General features: G+C 37.4%; 4 protein-coding genes across 6 annotated transcripts; 1 reads left to right on the top strand and 3 right to left on the bottom strand.

Annotated features, from left to right (window-relative positions):
• The first annotated feature begins 755 nt into the window (after nt 1-755).
• LOC143465966 (annexin A13-like) lies at nt 756-4,296 on the top strand. The gene is made up of 8 exons (XM_076964520.1): nt 756-913; nt 1,862-1,977; nt 2,703-2,826; nt 2,922-3,041; nt 3,142-3,306; nt 3,466-3,570; nt 3,664-3,852; nt 3,995-4,296. The coding sequence occupies exons 1-8, from the start codon at nt 893-895 to the stop codon at nt 4,115-4,117; spliced, it is 963 nt and encodes a 320-aa protein (XP_076820635.1). The 5' UTR covers nt 756-892; the 3' UTR covers nt 4,118-4,296.
• A 47-nt stretch (nt 4,297-4,343) lies between these two features.
• Nucleotides 4,344-6,594, bottom strand: LOC143465965 (uncharacterized). Of its 3 annotated transcripts, none has more exons than XM_076964517.1 (8): nt 6,193-6,594; nt 5,907-6,077; nt 5,712-5,825; nt 5,522-5,658; nt 5,335-5,447; nt 5,137-5,214; nt 4,829-4,979; nt 4,344-4,640 (listed from the first exon to the last, which is right to left on the bottom strand). In XM_076964517.1, the coding sequence occupies exons 1-8, from the start codon at nt 6,415-6,417 to the stop codon at nt 4,424-4,426; spliced, it is 1,206 nt and encodes a 401-aa protein (XP_076820632.1). In that variant the 5' UTR covers nt 6,418-6,594; the 3' UTR covers nt 4,344-4,423. The 3 variants fall into 3 exon arrangements, with proteins under 3 accessions (XP_076820632.1, XP_076820633.1, XP_076820634.1); XM_076964518.1 differs by having other exon boundaries at nt 5,137-5,211; XM_076964519.1 differs by having other exon boundaries at nt 5,522-5,640.
• A 593-nt stretch (nt 6,595-7,187) lies between these two features.
• On the bottom strand, nt 7,188-9,426 carry LOC143465307 (uncharacterized). The gene is made up of 2 exons (XM_076963531.1): nt 8,236-9,426; nt 7,188-8,111 (listed from the first exon to the last, which is right to left on the bottom strand). Exons 1-2 carry the CDS (start codon nt 9,216-9,218, stop codon nt 7,925-7,927), a joined length of 1,170 nt encoding a protein of 389 aa, XP_076819646.1. The 5' UTR covers nt 9,219-9,426; the 3' UTR covers nt 7,188-7,924.
• Nucleotides 9,427-9,826: 400 nt separating this feature from the next.
• On the bottom strand, nt 9,827-18,160 carry LOC143465759 (uncharacterized). The gene is made up of 10 exons (XM_076964226.1): nt 17,588-18,160; nt 15,369-15,502; nt 15,117-15,252; nt 14,807-14,921; nt 14,512-14,735; nt 14,215-14,390; nt 13,962-14,127; nt 13,609-13,760; nt 12,103-12,259; nt 9,827-11,997 (listed from the first exon to the last, which is right to left on the bottom strand). Exons 1-10 carry the CDS (start codon nt 17,682-17,684, stop codon nt 10,361-10,363), a joined length of 2,994 nt encoding a protein of 997 aa, XP_076820341.1. The 5' UTR covers nt 17,685-18,160; the 3' UTR covers nt 9,827-10,360.
• Between the last annotated feature and the right edge of the window lie 2,206 nt (nt 18,161-20,366).

The raw sequence follows: 20,366 nt of genomic DNA, 5'->3' as shown, positions 1-20,366 counted from the left end.
AGGATGACGTTATATAGGCTACCCGAATCGACGTTATGTATAGATGTAGGCGATGTCGTTATAGGCGAACTTTAATGTCTGCAAAAGTTTTCACAAAACGGAAACAAAAATATTATGGTTAAGCTATAATTGTTTCATAAGAACCTCTTAGCTGCATAAAACCATTATAATTTTTTATGCGAGCTAAAATTCTAATGTATTACCATAGTCTTTATATCGAGCTTTCATATGTAGTCTTTATAGCCTATATAGTCTTGATATATATTTAGGTAATTAGAGGCTATAGTATTACTGCTTTTGGAACGATTTACGCAAAATCATTGCAAAATCACACCTTTAAAAAAATGGTTGCTTACAAAATAAGCCGGGAACTGGCAATAACAGAAACAACCACAAAGAGAAGGACCATGATCGCCGATGTCTGTCGCAGATCTGGCACTTAGGCTAACTAACTAATGAAATAAGCCAATAAGACAGCCTAGTGACGTAGATATGCTTAAATTAATAAATTTATATGACTTGAATTAAAAACCATTTTGCACATGTATCAGGAATTAGTAATTAAACTACAACCTAAACAAATTACTGGAAATAAGACCCATTTGTTTTATAGTCACAAAAAATAGGTGTGATGTAATTTCTTGGACTTTTGTTTTATACTCAAATTTTTACTAAATCGTCACGTATCGTTCGCTATTTCCGAACGAATACATTTAGGAAAAACAAAGTGAAGCAATTTAATCATTAACGAAGTATAGCGCACACGCCCTAACTAAAACGTTTTTCTTCATTGCGCTCGTATAACGCTTAGAGAGAGCATCTTCTAACAGCATAGAGAGTTACATTTTACACTTATATTGATTCTTCATCAGCTTACGCCTCAGACAAGATAATGGGAAATTTAGAAGCAACGGTAAAAAATGTTATAGGCCTATACTGCTGTATTTTTATAAACAAACAGTTTGATATAATGTACCCTATACGTACAACCATTTGTTTCTCACTCTTTACTATTTTAAATCAAATCGGAATTAAATTTAAGCTATTCTACCGATATTGTTTTTGTACTCAATTTAGCTGTGAACTTTCTTTGGTTATTATGAAAACTTCCTGTACAATTTTGCAAAATTACGGTCTTTAGAAATCGTTTTCACGAGCGAGTAATAGATCAACTGTATAGTTTATAGTTGCAGAATGTAAAATAGCTCCACATTGCGTGGGAATAAGTCAATCTAAAGAAACAATATTAAGAACGAGAGATTAGATGTGAATAAATGAAACGGCAGAAAATGAAACGGCAGAATAATTTCAGTTAAAAAAATGAAGCCTGTTCTTGATCAAAGTGATAGGCAGAGCAAGTCATATATCTATTTGATTACTTGAAATCCAGTTCCGACAAAAATTACGTCAGACCGGTTGCGTACGTGACAGATAAGAGTTTAAATATTAACAGAAAGCGAGGTATGCTGTTGACTATAGTCTGGCTCAGTAATTTACCATATGAAGTATAGGCAATGAAAAAGAAAGTGTTTCATACATGCTGATCATCCGCCAGTAAATGTCATGGTTTCTTGATTGATTTACGACAAAGTAAATAAATTTGAGTGCCTGTACTTTACGATCACGTGATAGGCCGATTGGAAGTATTAGGCGTGTTCAACGTTTAAACCCGCACAGCCATTGCCCCATAAGGGGTATTAGTGTGCCCAGCGCGCATTCACTCATTTGCTTATTTTTTTCTCTCTTGTTCTTCGGTCTTTTATCATATCGTTTCCAACCATGTATTAACCATGTAAATGAAAAGATCAAATATATTGTAATAGTAAAAGCATCAATAACGTAACAACATCTTATTTTCCAGCCCACCGTTACTGCTACTGACGACTTTGACCCAGACCAGGATTGCGAACGTTTGCATGATGCAATGGATGGACTTGGTACCAACGAACGGCCGATTATCAGAATTCTTACTCGCAGGTTACACTTCTCGTTTATGTGCAATTTAAACTTATCATTCGAAACAAAAACACTAGAGTTAGAGGAGATGCACACATTTTAACTGCAGACGTTTCAGGTGTTGGTATCTACTGTGGTTCTGGTGTTTTAGTTTCGAATTACTCAATCTTTCCAATATTTTGCTAATTCAAAACTTTTCAATGTTTTACAAGTTTTATTTATTTAATTGTTGTTGGGGAATGACACATTTATTATCCTTTGGCATGAGATAAAAAAAGTAGTCTAAATTGTAACATAATATAATTTCCGTCGCAATGCTGATATAATGTAAGCGGGTACTTTTCTCCACATGTAAAGATAAGGATAAGCACTAAGCAACGTGTAGCCGGTATACGTAGACTATAAATACATGATTTCGAAAGCGTCGTTTTGGCGCAGTGCAAACCGTGAAACACGTTGGACAGTAGTGTCAATAAAACGTCCGATCAGCAGACAAATATTTGACAAGATAATCACGTCGACCCATACTCTGCCACACGGCTGACATTGGACGACATACAGGGTTTCATATCAGTTTACAAACTGTCATGCGTTAATGGTATTTTCGGTGGTTATGTAGATTGCTGGGTCTATTCCTGGGAATTACTGGCTTTGTATTGGAAAGTCAAACAAATTTGTTTACTGATAATTCAGTACAAAGCGCCATTGACGTTGAAACCACTTAGATCTTAAAATTTTCCACTTAGATCTACCTTGCAACGTCAAATCTTAAAGCAACGTTATGAAGAAACGTACGGGGAAGAGCTGGTGGAACGCCTCAAGGAGGAGCTAAAAGGCGACTTTGAAGACACGATCTTGGCAGTAATGGATGTAAGCCACTCAAACTTGTTTAGCTTTGATATCTGTAGTAGATCTGCGCTTCATTTTGCTTTCTCATTTTCATACGGGATTAAATATTTTATCAGCCACCAGTCGTGTATGATGCCAAGCAGCTTAGAAAAGCAATGCGTGGACCAGGAACGAATGATGAAGTTCTCATCGAAATTTTATGCTCCAGATCAAACGAAAAAATTAATTTGATTCGGGTATAGCTTTGACAACTAGTTCATTAAATGAAAAACAAAGTGACTTGTTAATTTTTTTGACATGAATCACAATACCGCTCATGATGCGATTCCTTTGTAGGCTGCGTATGCTGAGTTATTCGAAAGAAGTCTTGCCGACGACTTAAGAGATGAGACATCTGGAGATTTCAAGAATCTTCTTCTGGCTGTGGTTCTGGCAGAAAGAGATGAACTCTTCGACATTGACGAAGACCAGGCAGAAGCAGATGCCCAAGCAATATATGATGTCAGTTATTATGTTGTCTTAAGTCTTAGATAATGTATACATTTAGCCTCGATTACTTCTTTGCGTAGATAAATTTATGAACAAACTTTATGGAAAACTGACTTTAGTGGATTATTTTGTTCTGCAGTTTATATTAATAGCGATGTTTAACATGAACAGGCCGGTGAAAACCGATGGTTTGGAACAGACGAGGACGAATTTACCAAAGTTCTTGCTACGAGAAGTTATCTGCAGTTAAGAATCATATTCGAGAAATACGAAGGGGTAAGAAAAACTACATTATGTTTTTAGTATAATTTTACTAACAGTCACTGTTTTTAAAATCTTTTTAATAGTAGTATGTATACTTTCTAAAAGATTGCTGGAAACAGCTTTGAAGATGCCATCGACGCCGAAACCTCCGGTAATCTCCATGATGCATACAAAGCAATCGTCTACATCGCCAAGGATCATTTCGGCTACTATGCGCAAAAACTAAACGACGCTCTTCGAGGATGTGGAACTGACGATGACGCACTGATACGTCATGTAGTTGGAAGGTCTGAGGTAAGGAAAGTTAACCTATAGTGTAATCACAGAAATCACCCACACCCAAGAAAAAGAGAAATGAAATAAGTTTCGATAAGGTGAAAGATTCGCATGACGTGTGTTTGCATTTTGCATATCGCTTGTTGAACTTATCGTGTAGATCGATTTGGGAAATATCAAAGACCGCTATGAGGAAATGTTTGGAAAGAGTTTGTGGCAGGATATTTCGGATGACTGCTCCGGAGATTACAAGAAGATGCTCATGAATCTTCTCATGGAGTAAATTTCAATCATGTTATTTGTATCCTCATTGTGTGCTTGCAGTAAACGTTTAATTTCTCAATTGGTCAGTATATATAACTGCAGATCTGTAACTTCACGAAATCGTTTTGTGTTTTCCAATTACTGCAAGTCCTTTGTAATGTGTCAGAACATGAATAAAATTCATCAAATCCCATGCAACCACATGTATGCAAAAAATATGCAGAGTATATTTTTCAAATGAATCACTGTTCAATACAAACAATTAGGTAGAATAAGTTGATAAAGCAAACCTTGCTTGAACTAAAGATGTGAATACAAGCAAAGGTTACGAATTCTCAGTCCCAATATCATTGGGCCGGGGTGGAGACACTTCTTTTCCATCAATTTCTTTGTCAGGTACAACTGTTTTACTGACTTTCTGCGATATGTTCTTCCGTTGCTCAGTTTCAAGTTTGTCAGCTGTAGTGTCAGCGTGGTTCTTTTGAAAAGAACTATCACCTTCATTTTCAAGAACTGTAGCGAGGTGTGGTTGCGAGAAAGGCCTGAATAACCATTTATCAAAAATAGAATATACACGAACCAAGTATTAATAAAAATCACGGTTTTAAAGTTTACATTTACGTAGCCTATTTACAATGCAGGGCTTTTACATTTACATTGATCTACAGTATAGGCAAAAAGCAGTTAGAACATAAACGTTGAAGTGATTCAATGATTTGCTTTTCTGTACCTTGGGGTATGCATTTGCAAAGTGTTTTCGTCAGTTTGCAAAGGAGACTGAGGTCCATCCATTGCATTCGATGAACGATTAACACGAGTTGTCTCTGCTTCGCTATCAACCTCGTCATTATAGCTAAGGAAATTGGGCTCAGTTGGGAATCCTGAAACGTAATTATGACAAAAAATGTTACTTTTTTATGTGAAATGTAACCTAATACCGTACTTAAATTTTTTATCAGTCATTAAGATATTTTTAAATATCAGCAAATTAAGCTAACAAATTTCAACACATGAAAAACCACACAGACTAAACACAACCTGAAATAGATTCATCTGGAGAATTATTTCTACTAGGAGGGCGTCGATTATGGCGTTTTCTGTGTCGACGACGTTCTTCTATAAAAAGACAGCACCTTCTGTACTCAAACATTTTTATATCTCTCTCGTATACATTAATCGTTGTTGTCTAACGCAACTCAATTAACAAATAATTTTCGTATATAAAACGTTTTAAACCTTGAAGAGAATGTTTTCTGTCCGACGATGGTTCCGGGAAATGATTAATTTCTTCTGTTTGGAAACTTTCCATTCCAGGTGGGGTAAACACAGGACTACCATGTAGGAAAGGTCTGCAAAAAGATTTTTTGTATAAAACAAAAAAATAAGATGCTTCTATAGACACCACGTTCGCTTTGACGTATACCTGTACATAGCTACAAAAAGTTCCGCCGCTTGCTTGGCTGGTAACGCCATAACCGTCACGTGACCAGGTTCAACATCGTCGGAAGGATGAACTCGAGATTTTGGCAAGCGACCGTTTAGCTTTTTATGTAGGGAAGGCTGTGAAATTCGAAAGTCGAACGATGTCTATAAATTATTGAAAATTTTCGTACCTTTGACGTGAATTGCAGTGATAATCCAATAGCTCGGTAGCAAGTAATCAAAGAAATCGTTGAAGTCACAATTTCAATAAAAGTAACAAAAGCAGTTATGCCGGCTACGATAATCTGCAATAAACGTTACACAGCGTCATACGTCAAATTTATTGTGATAATATAATTTTGCACACCATGCCCTTGCACACTAACCCGTTTAGGATAAACTTCAACAGTAGCTTCGTTTGCAACCCCCACGACTGAATAGGATAATATGGCCAGCGAAAGAAGGAGAGAAGCCAAAGAAGAGACAGCATACCACGTCATTAGCCTGTGGCTTGTCGTTTTTGCTGCAGCAACTGACAGTACTCCACAAATAATAAACTAATAAAACATAGAAATCAAATTCATGGAAATTTGGGTCATGTCAATTTTGTTCTCGTCTTTAATGCTGTACAAATGTCTCAGTATGCACGTTGCTAAATCAGAGACTGCTCACCGGTACAGATGCCCATATTGAAAAACCGATCTTTCCAAAATATGTTGACTGCCATCCTTCAGTAAATTGGAGCCTAATCCAAATAGCTACTACTCCTAAAACTATGCATGAAGCCCAGCACGCGGTGTGGAGTACCGAAAGCGTAGACATTACGACTGTAGAAGCTTTGACAAGTTTTAGAGCTCCGTGGTTAGTAGGGACATCGTTGTTTTTGGCAGGTGGCATGCTTTTCCAGCGGTAACAAAACTTCTGACTTCTGTTGGTTTAGTTAATGGAATTAATTTCCTCTATCAAAAATGCCTACACTTATCCAGGGTTCTTTTAAATATTTTTACCCTTTATCTATATACATTTACTGACACCAACATATTTTTTGTTATCTCTTCATATGCCTTAAAGATCTGCCAGTGTAGGTATCATTGAAGCAATCACTTTTGTGAGGCATTTCCCACAACAATATGTTTAGGTGATCACATTACTACAGTTCGGTATCAAGTTTAGATATGAATTGTCTAGGCGCTTGTAAATTATACGAGGAGGGAAAAAACAAAGAAAAGGCGTAGAATGAGTTGCTTTAAATAATAGAATATCTTGTCAAGCCACTTTACAAAATAAACAATGAACCGCCTCCGATCATTACACGCTGATATGTTACAATAAATGTATCACTGATGCCTCCACCGCTATTAGGCGCAAGAGACCACACTCTGATTAGACGACGTTACTGACACAAGCATTTGAACATATCGTGAAGTACAGAAAAATACGTCACACATTCGTTACCCCTTGATGGGTTTCTAAAAATTGAGGTATTGACAGAAAGCTGTTTTTCAAATTCTTTCTACCTTAGTCAGTGACGAAGGTTTGTCGGGCATTTACCCATTCAGCCTCATTAGCGAGGAAGGATATACGTCATACGTCTTAGCACAAGCAATGGTACCATTGTTCTGAAACTGAAGGAGACTAATACTCGGTTTTTGGCTGGTTAAGGTCTCTAATTGTAAACACGTGAAGACAATGCGATAGCACTTATAACAAGCTTGTAAAGGGTGCTTAATTAAGCGCGTCACGGTTATTGTGAAATTTGTGGTGGTTACCCTTGAGTCACAGAATTCTACAAAAACAAGTTGTAAAAAAACCGATTAAAATTTCTTATTCTGGTCTACTCGAGGCCACTTCAACCAACGCAATGTTGTCAAGTCATCTTTTATATATATGTGAGTGATTGATGACGTAAGTTAATTTCAACAAAACTGATTTTAAAGTCCAAACATTCCATGACTTTCCCAAGAATAGTCACATTGTGTTTCACGACAAAAGCAGATAAACTTACCTATAAGACATCCATAAAAGCAAATATATGTAACGCTGTAACCAAGACCGATGTTGTATTCATAATAAAATGACGCTATTCATTCACAAGATGCTTAAATATTCATTGTATCATTGGATGCTAATAGTTAACAGTAAGAGAGGTTTTGCGTGAATTAACCGTCTCAAAGCACCTTGTTTATACAGCAGATCTTTTTGATTCATTCAATATAGGGCTTTTTGTATTATAAGATTTTCTGCTCTTTACAACAAATAAGCTGAGATGGAAAACACAAGGCGACAAAAGCAAACACGGCTATTGTCTGAATATGAACTTTGTGCAAATATGACCATGTTATTTTTCTCACTTTTGACTTGGTTTTCATAAAAATGCTTTACAATACCGTAAAAAACACGACTATTACGTTTCTGCAGTTCTTGGGGTGGAGTGTTTTCTAAACACAAACGGTTGGACGTTTGTCCGACACAAAAGACCGGAATTTGGAGGAGATGCTGGAAGATTAGATGTAATGGAGTTGTTGCCTTTATGGCTTTCGCATCTTTCCAAAAAAGGTAAAAAGGAAGACACGGAAGCTTGGTTGCCTCGCCTATCAAACAAAAGACATCTCAAATTAAACCATAAAAAAGGTTTTTCTCAGACAAATGTGAATGTTGTCACAATATGCAGACTTAATAATTATACATTCAACTATGAAATCTATTTCTGCTTACCTCATACTTAGCCTGGTTTTTCTTTTCTTTGCTATTTCGTTCTCTGCGTACGATGCACTTGGATTTGGTAAGCGAATAGTCATGAAGTATTTTGGTTGTGCTTTTGTAGCCGATTGTTCTCTTTTTAAATAAGCTTGCAAAGCGCGATGAGCAGCTTGTCTTTTGACCGACGGTACAAGTTCGGGCGATTTGCGGCGCTCTAAGTCATTCAAAACATTTGTAAGGTTAACAGGATTTATTGCACAATTGTTTCCGTCAATATTCCGGATTCTTGGCAGCGATTCTACATTAGATGACGTGGTAACGTTTTGTTTTATATCCTGATTTGGTTTCAGAGAATATCGCAATGCCCAGTCATATTTTGCTGGATAATAAGGATTATTTTTGTCTTGAGAGCTGATGCCATCACTGCCATCACGAAGTAGAATTTTTTCGAGTGTTTCTCTTTCTAGGGATGGGTTTTGACGTTTAATTGGATTCTCGTCCGAACGTTCCAAAGCCTTTGTAAGATGACCGTAACTGCTCCTGGGCGATTTCGCCGACAAAATATCGTAAATTGTCCTGTGGTACGCGCTTTCTGGTGCCGCTGTTTCTTCATTTTGGTTTACTGTAGATTGCTTGGCAACTCCAGAAGTCGGACTTCGACCGGCATGATGAGGAGAAATTTTCAAGGACTGGATTGTGGAGCTCTTTCTCGCACCCGACCACCGCCTACTTCTCTTTACCGAGGATTGTATCTCCTTAGCGGTAAGAAAAGTAATAGGACTGCTTGCACTGGTATAACTTCGGTATGACGCACGGGAAGTTCCGACTTCTTTGATGGAACGATGGTCAGCTTGAACAGCAGTCTTGGAGATGGTGGGATTTTCAGGTTTGGGTTTATTTATTTTTTCTGAATAAAAACTTGCTGCAGCTCGTTGAAGAGCTCGATGTATATGCGAGGGAGAAGTATGGTCAGGATCAACAACAGAATATCCCGACATTTATTTGCTTTACCTTTTGAACTGGCACAAGCAACCTGGATTAATATGACAACCGTAGATGATGCACCTACTCTAAACAAGAGATATTTAAACTTAAAGTCTAAAACTGAATAGGTCGATTTACAGTTAACCTCATTTTAAAACGCAGCACACCTAATGCATACAAACTGAAAACTGACTGTGTCAAAAGAAACTGTTTTAAGTATTCTCCTATATAATAATAAACGCTGAAGCAGGTTAGTCGAAGCCAAGAGTCAACGACAATCGCCCCTCTCTATGCTACATGTTGTAAATACTTGTTACACTACCTGGTACAATACTTTAACGAATCTTAAGACTGAAGTGTTTGCACAAAAAGAACCCCTACTTTCTTCGGCGACGACTTTTTTAGTCGTGTTTGTGTTGGTTTGTCTTTGTGTACTCTCGTGCCATTCAAAGAGAAGCTTATAGAAACGCGACAGTGTAATTTTTGCAATGAAGCAGGACACTGAGCTCAATTTTGAATTGTCAGTTTATAATTTACAAAACCAGAAACACACCCGTCAAGCCGGTGTCCGATACAAAACAGATATAGTATAGGACGGTACTCAATAATAACAAACGAAATATTAACCGTAAAATGAAAAAAAATCATTTATTAGTAAACACGACGCACGTAAAATGTGGTATAATTTACACTTTAACAAAAAATGTAACAACGGACTTCAAAAAAAAGTTTGTCACAACCTGAAATATGAAACTTTTCTACTCCAAGGTTTGAAGAAAACTATCTGAACTAAAGCCGCCAAACATAGCTGAAACATTATGGGTTCCTTCGACATAAACCTTGTTTATGTTGTTGACATGCTCATTATATATTCTTTCAATTACTCGAATAGAATTTAATCTTGTGAAACGCGTGAGTAAAGTACCCGCTTACTTGATACTATGTTGAATGTTGAATGGATAGGAAGAACAAAAACTGTACCTCGCAATATTTACAAAGTGAAAAAACAATAAGAAAAAGGAACTGCAGAACTTATTGTTCAAACAAGTGAACGTAGTTTTTGTTTAATTGTTGAAAAAACAATATCACTAAAGCCGGTGAGGTATATCTTCCCTGAGCAAAACTCAAGACATATGAACTATTCTTCTGCTCTGTATCAGTAGAGTCCATCAGAAAGATTATGAGAAATCTGGGTCAGTTTACCGAGTGCTGTCAGTTTTAAATAACTGGAGGAAATGTCTTCCTGATGATTTAATTCGTCATCGGTATCTTCTCCAAAAGAGAAGTTTCTACTGGACTTAACGGAAATCGAATCGAGATTTGAAGATGGGAACGCTTGATTAAAAATTCGACACGAACCCTGCGACGTACCAGCGACATCTGACGAAGTCAAAAAAACAGATCCATCGCAGTTGCTCGAGATTACGTCATTGCTGGCATTTAGTGACCTCTCGGTAATCTTCGTTAGCCCAGAGCTAGTGGACTCGCTACAGATTTCAGTGATGTGCTCATTTCGACAGTCACCTTCGGGTTTCCCTATGTGGCTGTTCAACATGGCGGAGTTAAAGAAGTTGGAAAGTGGCGGGTTAAAATCTGCTGGAGTGGGCGGAGGGGAAAGTGATCCGTCGGAAAAGAAAGAGCAATCTATAGGAAATCCAGAGTCCGCCGAATCTGTTCGTGACCTTCTCGTTCGGCTTCCCGGAATTTCATGAAGTTGATGATGGGAATGTTTTGACATGCACTTTCTCGACAGCTCATCGTTCTGACATGCTCTGTCTTCGGATAAGATCAGGCTTTGACGAGGACGTGGAAATTCGGTGGTGTCAGAATCGATAAGATTTTTGTTGAAGCCGGTAAGTGAGCTTCCGCAAGACAACGAACGGCTATAACGGCGACTTAGAGACAGCCGCCTCGATTTCGCTGCGTGTTTTGGCGCTTTAGGAGGCATCCCACAGTTCCCATGCAATGAGATATACTGATTAGATTTACATTTTATGTCACTTTCATCTTCACTGTCGCTAATATTCGCATCTTTTGCGCCTGTGTAAGTTGGGTTGCTTAATAATACACCGGTATCAGCTTTTACGACACTGAAACGACTCAGGAGGTCTTCAGCATGTTTATCGGTGCTAACGTTTTGTTCGATCTTGGCCTTTTTGCTGCGTATGCTGACCACCGGGAATAAAACCAGTCGATCGTTTGGCGGTTTAGGTTCATTGTCTTGGAAACTTGTGTCAACCCTTGGATTATCTTTCATGTCACGGCACAAACATCCACGCGGTGGATTATGCGAGTTGTCAACCACCAGACTGCTTTTACGGAAATGTGATGTGTTGCGCCGTCTCTCACTGCTGATCTGACTATCGCTTAAACGTCGTTTACTGAGACGAAAAGCAACGCTTGTCTTCGGCTGTTTGAAGCTACCAGTTTGCGATCTTAAAGGCAATTTACAAGTTTCAGACCCGTGACCCTTGTTTGACTCTTGATCAATGTTGTTTATCTGCCAAATATCTGTGTTAGGGCCAAAATGGTTTGAGTCGCTTATAATTTGACATTGCCATAAATCGTCAGTGGAGCAATGATCGTCGTCTGGATAGGGCGTCCCTGGATAACTTATTTCCGTGGTAGTATCTGCGGATATTGCGTGTCGGATGTACGGTAGATCTTCCAGCTGCGAAGATACGGGAATGGAAACGACAAAACTGGTTGTGGCAGAGCCAGTCGCAGTGGACGAAGCAACCGAACTTAAAGAACTTTTGTCAGTGTCACCTGCCTCGGAGGGATATATGGAATCTAATGAAAGAAATACAGTGTCAATAAGCATATACTACTTGGGACTGCTTAACCGAAGGTATAGTAGGTAACTAAGGTATACTGTATACATAACTGAAAAAATACCTCTATAAGAATGCGACACACTTTCTGATGATGAATAAATTGAGCGTGGCTCGGGGACAAGTGGGTCAATTATTTCCACTGAATTTGGTGTATCAGATTGAATATTTTCTCTTAGAGTGGAAGATTGAAGATTTTCCATCTCGTTCAGGACATCAAGCTGGTAAAAAAGGATTAAGCCATTGCTATGGTTATGCCGAACATTTTGACTATCGTTAAGCGCGAGTTTTAACCTTAAAAGTACAATTAAACATTAACATACACACAGTGCATACACATGAGTCTCACATCATGGAAAATTGAAAGGGGGGAGGGGGCAAAGACAGTGATTGTCGGCTTGATGGCGGACGAGATAGCACTCGTACGAGCCAAATCGGTAGGAAACCCAGTTGCGCTACCGTTGTGGTGGCCATAGGCCAGACATGTGCAACCAGTGGCCCGCGGGCCGCACTGCGGCCCACCAGGTTGTTCCGTGCGGCCCGTGTGGTGCTCAGCAAAATGTTAGAACTTCATACTAGCCACTAGCATCACTATTTCATGCAGTTTACATCAAAGCAATGGAAATTTTCGCACGCTGTGTATAGAAATATTGCCCTTTGTGATGCAACAATGCTGCGTTGCATAATTTCGCAATGCGAGATTAGCACTTTGAAAAAGCTGTTTGAAAAGATGTAAAAAGTTTTAAAATTTAGATTTAAAAAGTTTGCAAAGATGTGCAACAGCAAAAATCACATTAATCTGTGATTAAATACGCTTGACTGAATTTAGTTTCCTCATCTTCCATCGACAATTATTCACAGTTTTTCAATAAATTGTCGCACAAGTGTGTCGTGGACTGCATTAAATCTATTTCTTAACTACATAAACTGCATAGGAAAGTCGTTTTACGATACTAATTTTTTCTGAAAAAATCATGTGGCCCGCGTTGTCATTCAAAATTTTGTATTTGGCCCTCCAGTGAAAAAGGTTGCACATGCCTGTCATAGGCAAAGCATTACAACGACGCTTGCTCTTGTTCACGGGTCCAAGTGAACAGATTTTCACCAGTTAAAGGGTAAAAGATAGAGTTATTCTCATACAACTTTTAAACGCTTCGCCAATGAATTGACGTATTATTTTTAAACCAAAGTTTACAAAACAAAGTCAACTGATTTCATCCCGTGATTTCATTTCGCAGAATCATTTGCTGATTTAAAACGCTGATAAGTAAAATAATAACAATAGCATTGCGTTAAAAAAGAAAACAAAATGACAGCAGAAGGGCATCACTCATTATGACCATCTTTCACAACCGGAATTACATGAAATAGAATGGCAATCAAACCACTTATACGCATATCCATGGCTATCCTTGCTTGACCCTTTATGACTCAGATTTATAAAAGGTATTGAGGTTTGTTTATTTCTGAGTTGTCATGATAAACTCATAGGAAAATAACCTCCATAACAACAACCACGGGAAGAAAAACATTAATCAGAAAACAACAAAACTTTTTTACTATAGCTTACCAGCTCTTTTGGAATTTTTGACTCAGTTTTGTAGACAGAAACGTAAAACCGCTTCACCTTGTAAATTATAAACCCGATTGCAGCAACAGCAAATGCGACTAAAGAAACGAGGATGATGACAAAAACCGTGGCATTCTCATCTGGCGGCTGCCCTGTCAATCAAGTTGTACAGAAAAATGATAAAAAATCATGAACAGTATGAAAATGAAAAAGAATGAAATAAAGTATAAGCAACGTGATCCATGTTTCAACGTGTTTCAAATCCATGGCGCTACTGTTGCTAAACCAAAGCAATCTAAACAAAAACATTTAACAGAGCACAAAAAACTTTTAGAAAAATTGGACAATTTTACCTGAAACTACTTTGCACTTTTTCTCCCATTTAGAAATATTTGGGTTTAACCCTAATTGGATCGTCCGGCCTATCGCCATCTTCACACAGATGGTAACGTTTTGGGTTGGACGAGTATGTAAGGGCAAGGAGAAAAGAGTCTGACTGAAATTTCGTATTTCGTATTCCTGCAATGTTTACATATTCTCCCTTGAATATCTTTACCTTATACGAAACAACGTTCACAAAATAGAAGGAACTCATAAGAAATTTACATGTTTCGGTTGTGTTTTGTCGTTGTCACTCCAATACGAAATCAAGTATTTCAGTCCATCGTGGTAGCATTCAAGAGATTTATTCGTTTGTTCTACCATGTGGGGATTGTTTTTTATTCTCAAATAATTTCCCGCAAAGACGTCCAGGATTTCAAAGTCAGGATGCGAAGTAGTGTCTGCGATATAAAATGTTAAACAGAACTTAATATATCTGCAGTAATGTCATCTTTTGACATAATAGTAACATACGGTAATAAAATAAAAACGTAAACATAAAGATGAGGAAAAGCTAGTTACCGTCCTCCGGCAATTGAAAAAGTTTCGACTGCGCCCAACCTCCACATTTAGAGGGAACTTCGGTCAAGCAAGGTCTCACGCGTAAGTAATAGGCACCGATGTTGGAAGGGTCAAAAAGGCTATCATCGTACTCGGGGTGGTGAATAAACCGAAAGAAATTGTATTTCAAGCCACGTATCAATTTGTTTTTCAGTTTTCCTTCCCATGAATTACTCCAAATGTCTCTGAACGGTTACTGCTTTTGGTTATTCAAGATGCAATGAGACAAAACGCACAAGTTTGCATCCTTACTAACTTGTATTGTACTTCAAACGCAACACCGTTGGAGATATACACCGGATCATATTTCCAAGAAATCGTCGGTTGTACATTGACTGAAACCACTTTGACGCCATATGCTTCGGGCAAATCTATATTTATTGACAACCAGCAGAGATTTATAAGTTTTTGTTTGTTACAAACACGACAAAGCAAAGACATAATGTCGATCATATTGTATAATATAATAAAAGTTGGGGCACGTCATTTTACTTATATAGAATATAGAGAATTAACTTACGTCCAAAGCATATAGTATCAGTACCCGTTGGAAACAATATTCATACCTAGCGCTTCTTCTACTGAATAACAGAACTCCTCAAACAGAAGTTTTGCACACACAAGTTCATCATTTGATTGAGAAATTTGCGATAATTTGACAAAATTGATTCCTGACTTTGGTAGAAAATTAGCATCGAAAGTCTGAAAATCAAAGTGACTGCATCAAAATCCAAGTTGATGGTAAAATAAATTACTAACATCTTAATTATTTGGGGAGTCAATTCAAGACCATTTGCATGTAGCACCAAATCACTCACCGAATCTGGTGAAGTTTCTTTCCAATATTTTAAATCAACTCTGGATGGGTATGTCCGATTGCTGAGAAAAAAAATTGCTCGGACTCCAACTCCTTCGTCATATTGGAATCCCAGGAAAAAAAGCGATTTTACATCTACAAACAAATTGCATGTAAGTAACACACATAAAGACGACGCCCAGGAGAGTAGTTAGATGCATACTTAGCCTCCGTAGCTCACGTAGATTCTCCCAAGGTCCTGCAATAGAGTTTTAACGAAATGAGTCAAAGGTATGTTGTGAAATTAAAAGTGTGAAACAGCGTCTTAAAGTTGTCAAAACTGTCGGTCGTTCAGGAAATGTAAGATTGCGTTAACGACAGCGTTAAATTTCAGCAAGTTTAGCGCAGAATCAGACGTTAATCAAGGTTTTAAACCAACCGTGTAAATGTGTTTAAAGGGTAAACAGGATGCTAAGTAGGTATCGTCATTAGTGTAAAGGCGATAAATTTTGTCATATTTTGACGTATATTACAACAACCGAAATGCTCCCAGGCCCTCAAATTTCACGTTTCACGTAAAGAGAAACAGGCAAATATTGCAATTTCAAAAAGCAGATTTCCATATTGGGTACATGGCAATAACAAACGTAAAGCATCGAAGTACATTTTTATTGTAATCAGAACCCTACAAAGCAACGATTGATTTTCATGTCACATTGAAACCTTGTGTCGAAACTGTTCTCGACGCAAAATGACCACGTTTGGTGTGTTATGTAACAAACTATTTTCCTAGAAAGTGTTATTCCAATTGCATTTACATTGTTAGAAAAGAAATTCACTTGTGGCAGCCTCAATAAATTAAAAATGACATCCAACCAGAATACATTCTACTGATGAACAGAAATGAGTTGTAGGAGAGAAACGTGGGTAAGAGAGACACCAAAACCGCAAACAAACCCTTTTGAGAGAAAAACAAACCACAAAACTTCTTCAAATTACCCACCATTCAGCTGTCATCCCTTTGCACCAGTTGGAAAAAGCATTTCCTATGTGAGTTCGAAACCAAGAAAAACTTTGCAGTTCTGTAGATCTGTGAGTTCGATAATAATAATCAATCTGAGTTCGACGCGTCTCAGGATACCGGGGTACGATTGATCACAAGTATGGTGAGATTTGAAAACAGCACAATTGAACCACAGGATACTGGGTGAATCAAAGCAGTAACACGCAACGCAAACCATTTACCAAAGCAGCAGCCTTATTTAAATAAGCTGTTTGTAACTTCCCCAGAGAGAAAAATATGTCTGAATACAATTGAGACTTCTTCTTCTGTAGATCTTGTCGACATCATGTAAAGTTTTGCAAATTGCAGAAATTTTTCTTTTGTGTTTCCAGGAAAATTTCCTTTTCATTTCGTTTCAAAAGTAATAGAAAAGGCAAGAAAGTTTCAAACACTCACATGACTAGGGATTGCAATTGCATTATCATGACGTATAATTGCAGAGACTCAACATGCAGAGAGAAGTGTAAACAATTAACTCATTGCAAATTGGTGTGTTACATCATGTTTACCGCTGTGGAAGGCTTACCTAACAATCGCTAATGAGTAATCGGTATGAATGTGTATTGTTCCAAACACCAGTTGCCCGATCGCACCTTTATTTAGCAGCAATAAGCTAAGGAAATATTTGATTGCTTTACTTCCTGAACTAGGCCCGATGTGCCACAGCTGAACCGTGCCTAATAATTACAGTCGGCAGGCGTTTGAAATCTAACATCATATGTATGTAAGTAGGTCACAACATATGGGGCAACGAACTAAGTATCGGAACTTGTGTTACGTTAATTGTGTTCTTGATACAAGGCTTAAGGTATGACGAAGCACTCGTCATATCGTTAACGCCGCTGCTACACATTACTGCTATTGCGGTTATAGGTTACAAATGAATTTAATCTTCGAATTAGATTTGCAAAATTAGTTATTTTACACCAAACATTTCCAGTTGCTCCAGCCAAATTCAGTTTTATTCAGAGGCATTCTATAACGCTTAAAATGATCATATAAGATTTTTCTAAGCATATAACAAAAATGCTACAGAATTTTTGAATCTGCATTTTTAAAACGGACTCATCAGTTCATGAAATTATAAAATGTTTCCCACACAACGGAAGCCAAATTTACAATTTTTTGGAATTTAAAGATCCAAAATACAGCACAACAAAACTGCATATTTCACATACCACTATCAGTCGATGAAATTGATTCGACATTCTCGACACAAAACCCTTCAAAAATCACCAACAAAACGAGAACGATTCCAGTTTGACTGCTAGCCATGATTTGTCATACTAAATTTCAACTTATGATCTCAGTCTCCGATTTTAATCGACCTCCACCAGAAGATTTTCTTCTCCTGAAAGCGGCTACTTGTGTGCATTCAGTTGCATATTTATCGTCACTACAAAACAACTCAAGTTTCAGCTAAAAACAAATACACGATAAAAAGTTCGGGATAAATCGGTGAAATAACGAAAAGAAACCAACAAACGAAATTTAATCGTAGCATAACTCTCCATGAAATCTGTTCGCTGAAGCCCATGCTGACCAATATATGTATATAACAAACCAATGCTTTCAGGTATTGTTAATTGCTATGAACAATTTGTACGTAACTCTTAATTTACAACCTATAGATGACAGCAACATTTTTGCTAAAAAAAGGTTTTATTTTACAATATTTTCTCTTTAAAGTAGCTATTTAGTGTGTATCTACTAACCTGACTTTTACAACTGCACAAAACATATCTATATAATCTGTATATCTGTAAAGACGTTTAAAAGCAAGCATATTTTGAAAACTTGGAGCCCGAAAAGCTATCGATCTCATAGGTTTTGACTGAGACTGAAAGGTGCTTGCATTGTTGCAGACCTTATAAATGAGTTAGACGTACAGTGCAAAACAGCCCTGCTTTGAAGACAGGATACAAACATATTACGCTACCTCTTCGTTGAAGCTATATGAGTAAGAACATAATAGGCAGTAACTGGTACACATATAATAGGAATCTTCTTCAGCATCACACATAAAATATGCAAGCAGAACACTCAAAAAGCTGTACATTGTAAGCTGTTGCGAGTAGAATGTTGCTACGGCAGATCTAAGCGCGTAATATGATATGGAAAATTCGTCTTTGTTTCTCACACTTCAATGACGTGGGAGAAGTAATGCTGCTGTGAATAATGATAAATGAGAGCTTGCACTTGTAATGTCATGCGACGGATCCTAATCGCAGTTGAACATTTCTGCAAACTTTGGTTTCAACGTTCACAGCTACCTAGCATTAAAATTCCACGTGACTTTTGTTTGACTTTTTGACATATATAATTTTACATGAAATGTGTAAAAAGAAAATTACCTATAATTTCTAAAACCTAAGGCAAAAAAGTCTCCAATGTCTAAACAGACATATAGAGTACTGCATAAGAGAGAGAAAAGTTGTATCCATAAAAGAAGAAGTAAGAGATCGAAAGTGCAAGCTTCACTCCGTTCTTGCGGTTTAATAAACCACAACAGCTGGGCCGGGTATTCGTTTGGTGTCGCCAAAAGTTTGCAGAAACTCTCTTTTCAAAACTCTTACACGTCATGCTTATTATGTCGAATCGGACCTAATCCCAGGTCCACGCGTCGAAATCTCTTTGTCCATCATTCAACAAAAGCATTAGACAACAATTGAATGAAAAGGTTGTATTCAATGTTAACCATGTTGCCATATCACGCTCTTGTTATAACAGTAGCCTGCACGCTCCTTTGCAATAAAAACTTCAGAAACTTTCCAAAAAAATAACCAGACAGCGAATCAAATCCAAGAAACATTTCAACAATAATGTATCGCCTATTTATCACACTTCATATTGAGCTACTTCACGCTATAGAACGTTTGTGTTATAAACGCTATTGTGGTCATATGTCTTATTATATTACGGTGTCATAATTTTTGTAATGGTCACGGCTTGTGAGACGTCAATTGACGTATGGGTAGGCTAATTAGGAGAAAGTCACCTATGACACGACACTTTGGGAAACCTCTCTCACTCAAAAAAGTGCATGATGTAGCCTACTTCGGTTAATTTATACGTTATGTTTGGTATGGCATTGCTTCATTGGGCTTACTTGAAAGAAAACTCATGGGCTTTAATAAATTTTTGCGTTACTAGGTTGGACGACTTGCTAAATATAGGCACTTTAAACAAAATCTGTCCGATCTCGGAAACCATAATAGGGCAGCACGTATGAAACCGTAACTGTAAATTTGAAATAGTAAGCAACAAGCCCGGAAATATTTGTCCTTAAAATAAAATCGTCTAATTTAAAACAAAGCTTGAATTTTCCAACGTTTACTTTAAATAAATGTCAATCGAAAGGATGACTGACTGAGCAAACAACAAAACTTTGAGATGATCTTCAAAAAATTTGCAGATCTATTTCCTTCCTGCAATTTTTTTTCTCGGCAAATCATGGTAAGCAAGTTTTACTAACATGCTATTATGCCAAGTTACAACTACGGTTCCATTTTGAGTAACTTAGGCCTATACTGTAACCTGTTTTTATGGTTTATCCACTGAATTTGCGAGTAGCTTAAATCGAAAGCGCTTGCTTGAGGATGCTGATGGTAATGTGTATTTTTGTTGCTTTCGCATGGTTTCTTATGTTTATTGTTCTTTCGCCTTACAATAAAAATGATTTTCATATTAAGTTTATTATAAAATGTTGAAGTTTTGCAGATGAACAGTTTTCTGAATCTAGTAGCCCATTTTCTATTACAGACAGAATGACATGCTTGTTATTTCTCTGTCCCCTTTTTGGTACCACCATCGAATCGATGTTCGACGAACCACACTCCTTACCAATTTTTTTGTATCTTGAAGATTCCCAGATTTTTTGTATTGTTCTTTGATTTTACTGCTTTGGTCGTTCACCATTAATGATTTAAATATAATAGTCTAACACAAAAACTAATA

This window comes from Clavelina lepadiformis, chromosome 7 (genome assembly GCF_947623445.1).
Source record: "Clavelina lepadiformis chromosome 7, kaClaLepa1.1, whole genome shotgun sequence".
In the NCBI taxonomy this organism is placed as follows: domain Eukaryota; kingdom Metazoa; phylum Chordata; class Ascidiacea; order Aplousobranchia; family Clavelinidae; genus Clavelina; species Clavelina lepadiformis.
The sequence above is the reverse complement of the archived record's forward strand: the minus strand, read 5'-3'. Positions and strand labels throughout refer to the sequence as shown.

Excerpts from the sequence above, each read along its gene's own strand:
- LOC143465759 (XM_076964226.1), bottom strand. The coding sequence starts at position 17,684 with ATGGCTAGCAGTCAAACTGGAATCGTTCTCGTTTTGTTGGTGATTTTT. Across the intron at positions 13,761-13,961 it reads AAAGTGCAAAGTAGTTTCAG|GGCAGCCGCCAGATGAGAAT; the intron begins GTAAAATTGTCC and ends CTTGATTGACAG. Across the intron at positions 11,998-12,102 it reads TGTGTCGCATTCTTATAGAG|ATTCCATATATCCCTCCGAG; the intron begins GTATTTTTTCAG and ends TTCTTTCATTAG.
- LOC143465307 (XM_076963531.1), bottom strand. The coding sequence starts at position 9,218 with ATGTCGGGATATTCTGTTGTTGATCCTGACCATACTTCTCCCTCGCAT. Across the intron at positions 8,112-8,235 it reads AAAACCAGGCTAAGTATGAG|GCGAGGCAACCAAGCTTCCG; the intron begins GTAAGCAGAAAT and ends TTTGTTTGATAG.
- LOC143465965 (XM_076964517.1), bottom strand. The coding sequence starts at position 6,417 with ATGCCACCTGCCAAAAACAACGATGTCCCTACTAACCACGGAGCTCTA. Across the intron at positions 6,078-6,192 it reads CAATATGGGCATCTGTACCG|TTTATTATTTGTGGAGTACT; the intron begins GTGAGCAGTCTC and ends ATGTTTTATTAG. Across the intron at positions 4,641-4,828 it reads TTGCAAATGCATACCCCAAG|GCCTTTCTCGCAACCACACC; the intron begins GTACAGAAAAGC and ends ATGGTTATTCAG.
- LOC143465966 (XM_076964520.1), top strand. The coding sequence starts at position 893 with ATGGGAAATTTAGAAGCAACG. Across the intron at positions 914-1,861 it reads TGGGAAATTTAGAAGCAACG|CCCACCGTTACTGCTACTGA; the intron begins GTAAAAAATGTT and ends CTTATTTTCCAG. Across the intron at positions 3,853-3,994 it reads ATGTAGTTGGAAGGTCTGAG|ATCGATTTGGGAAATATCAA; the intron begins GTAAGGAAAGTT and ends CTTATCGTGTAG.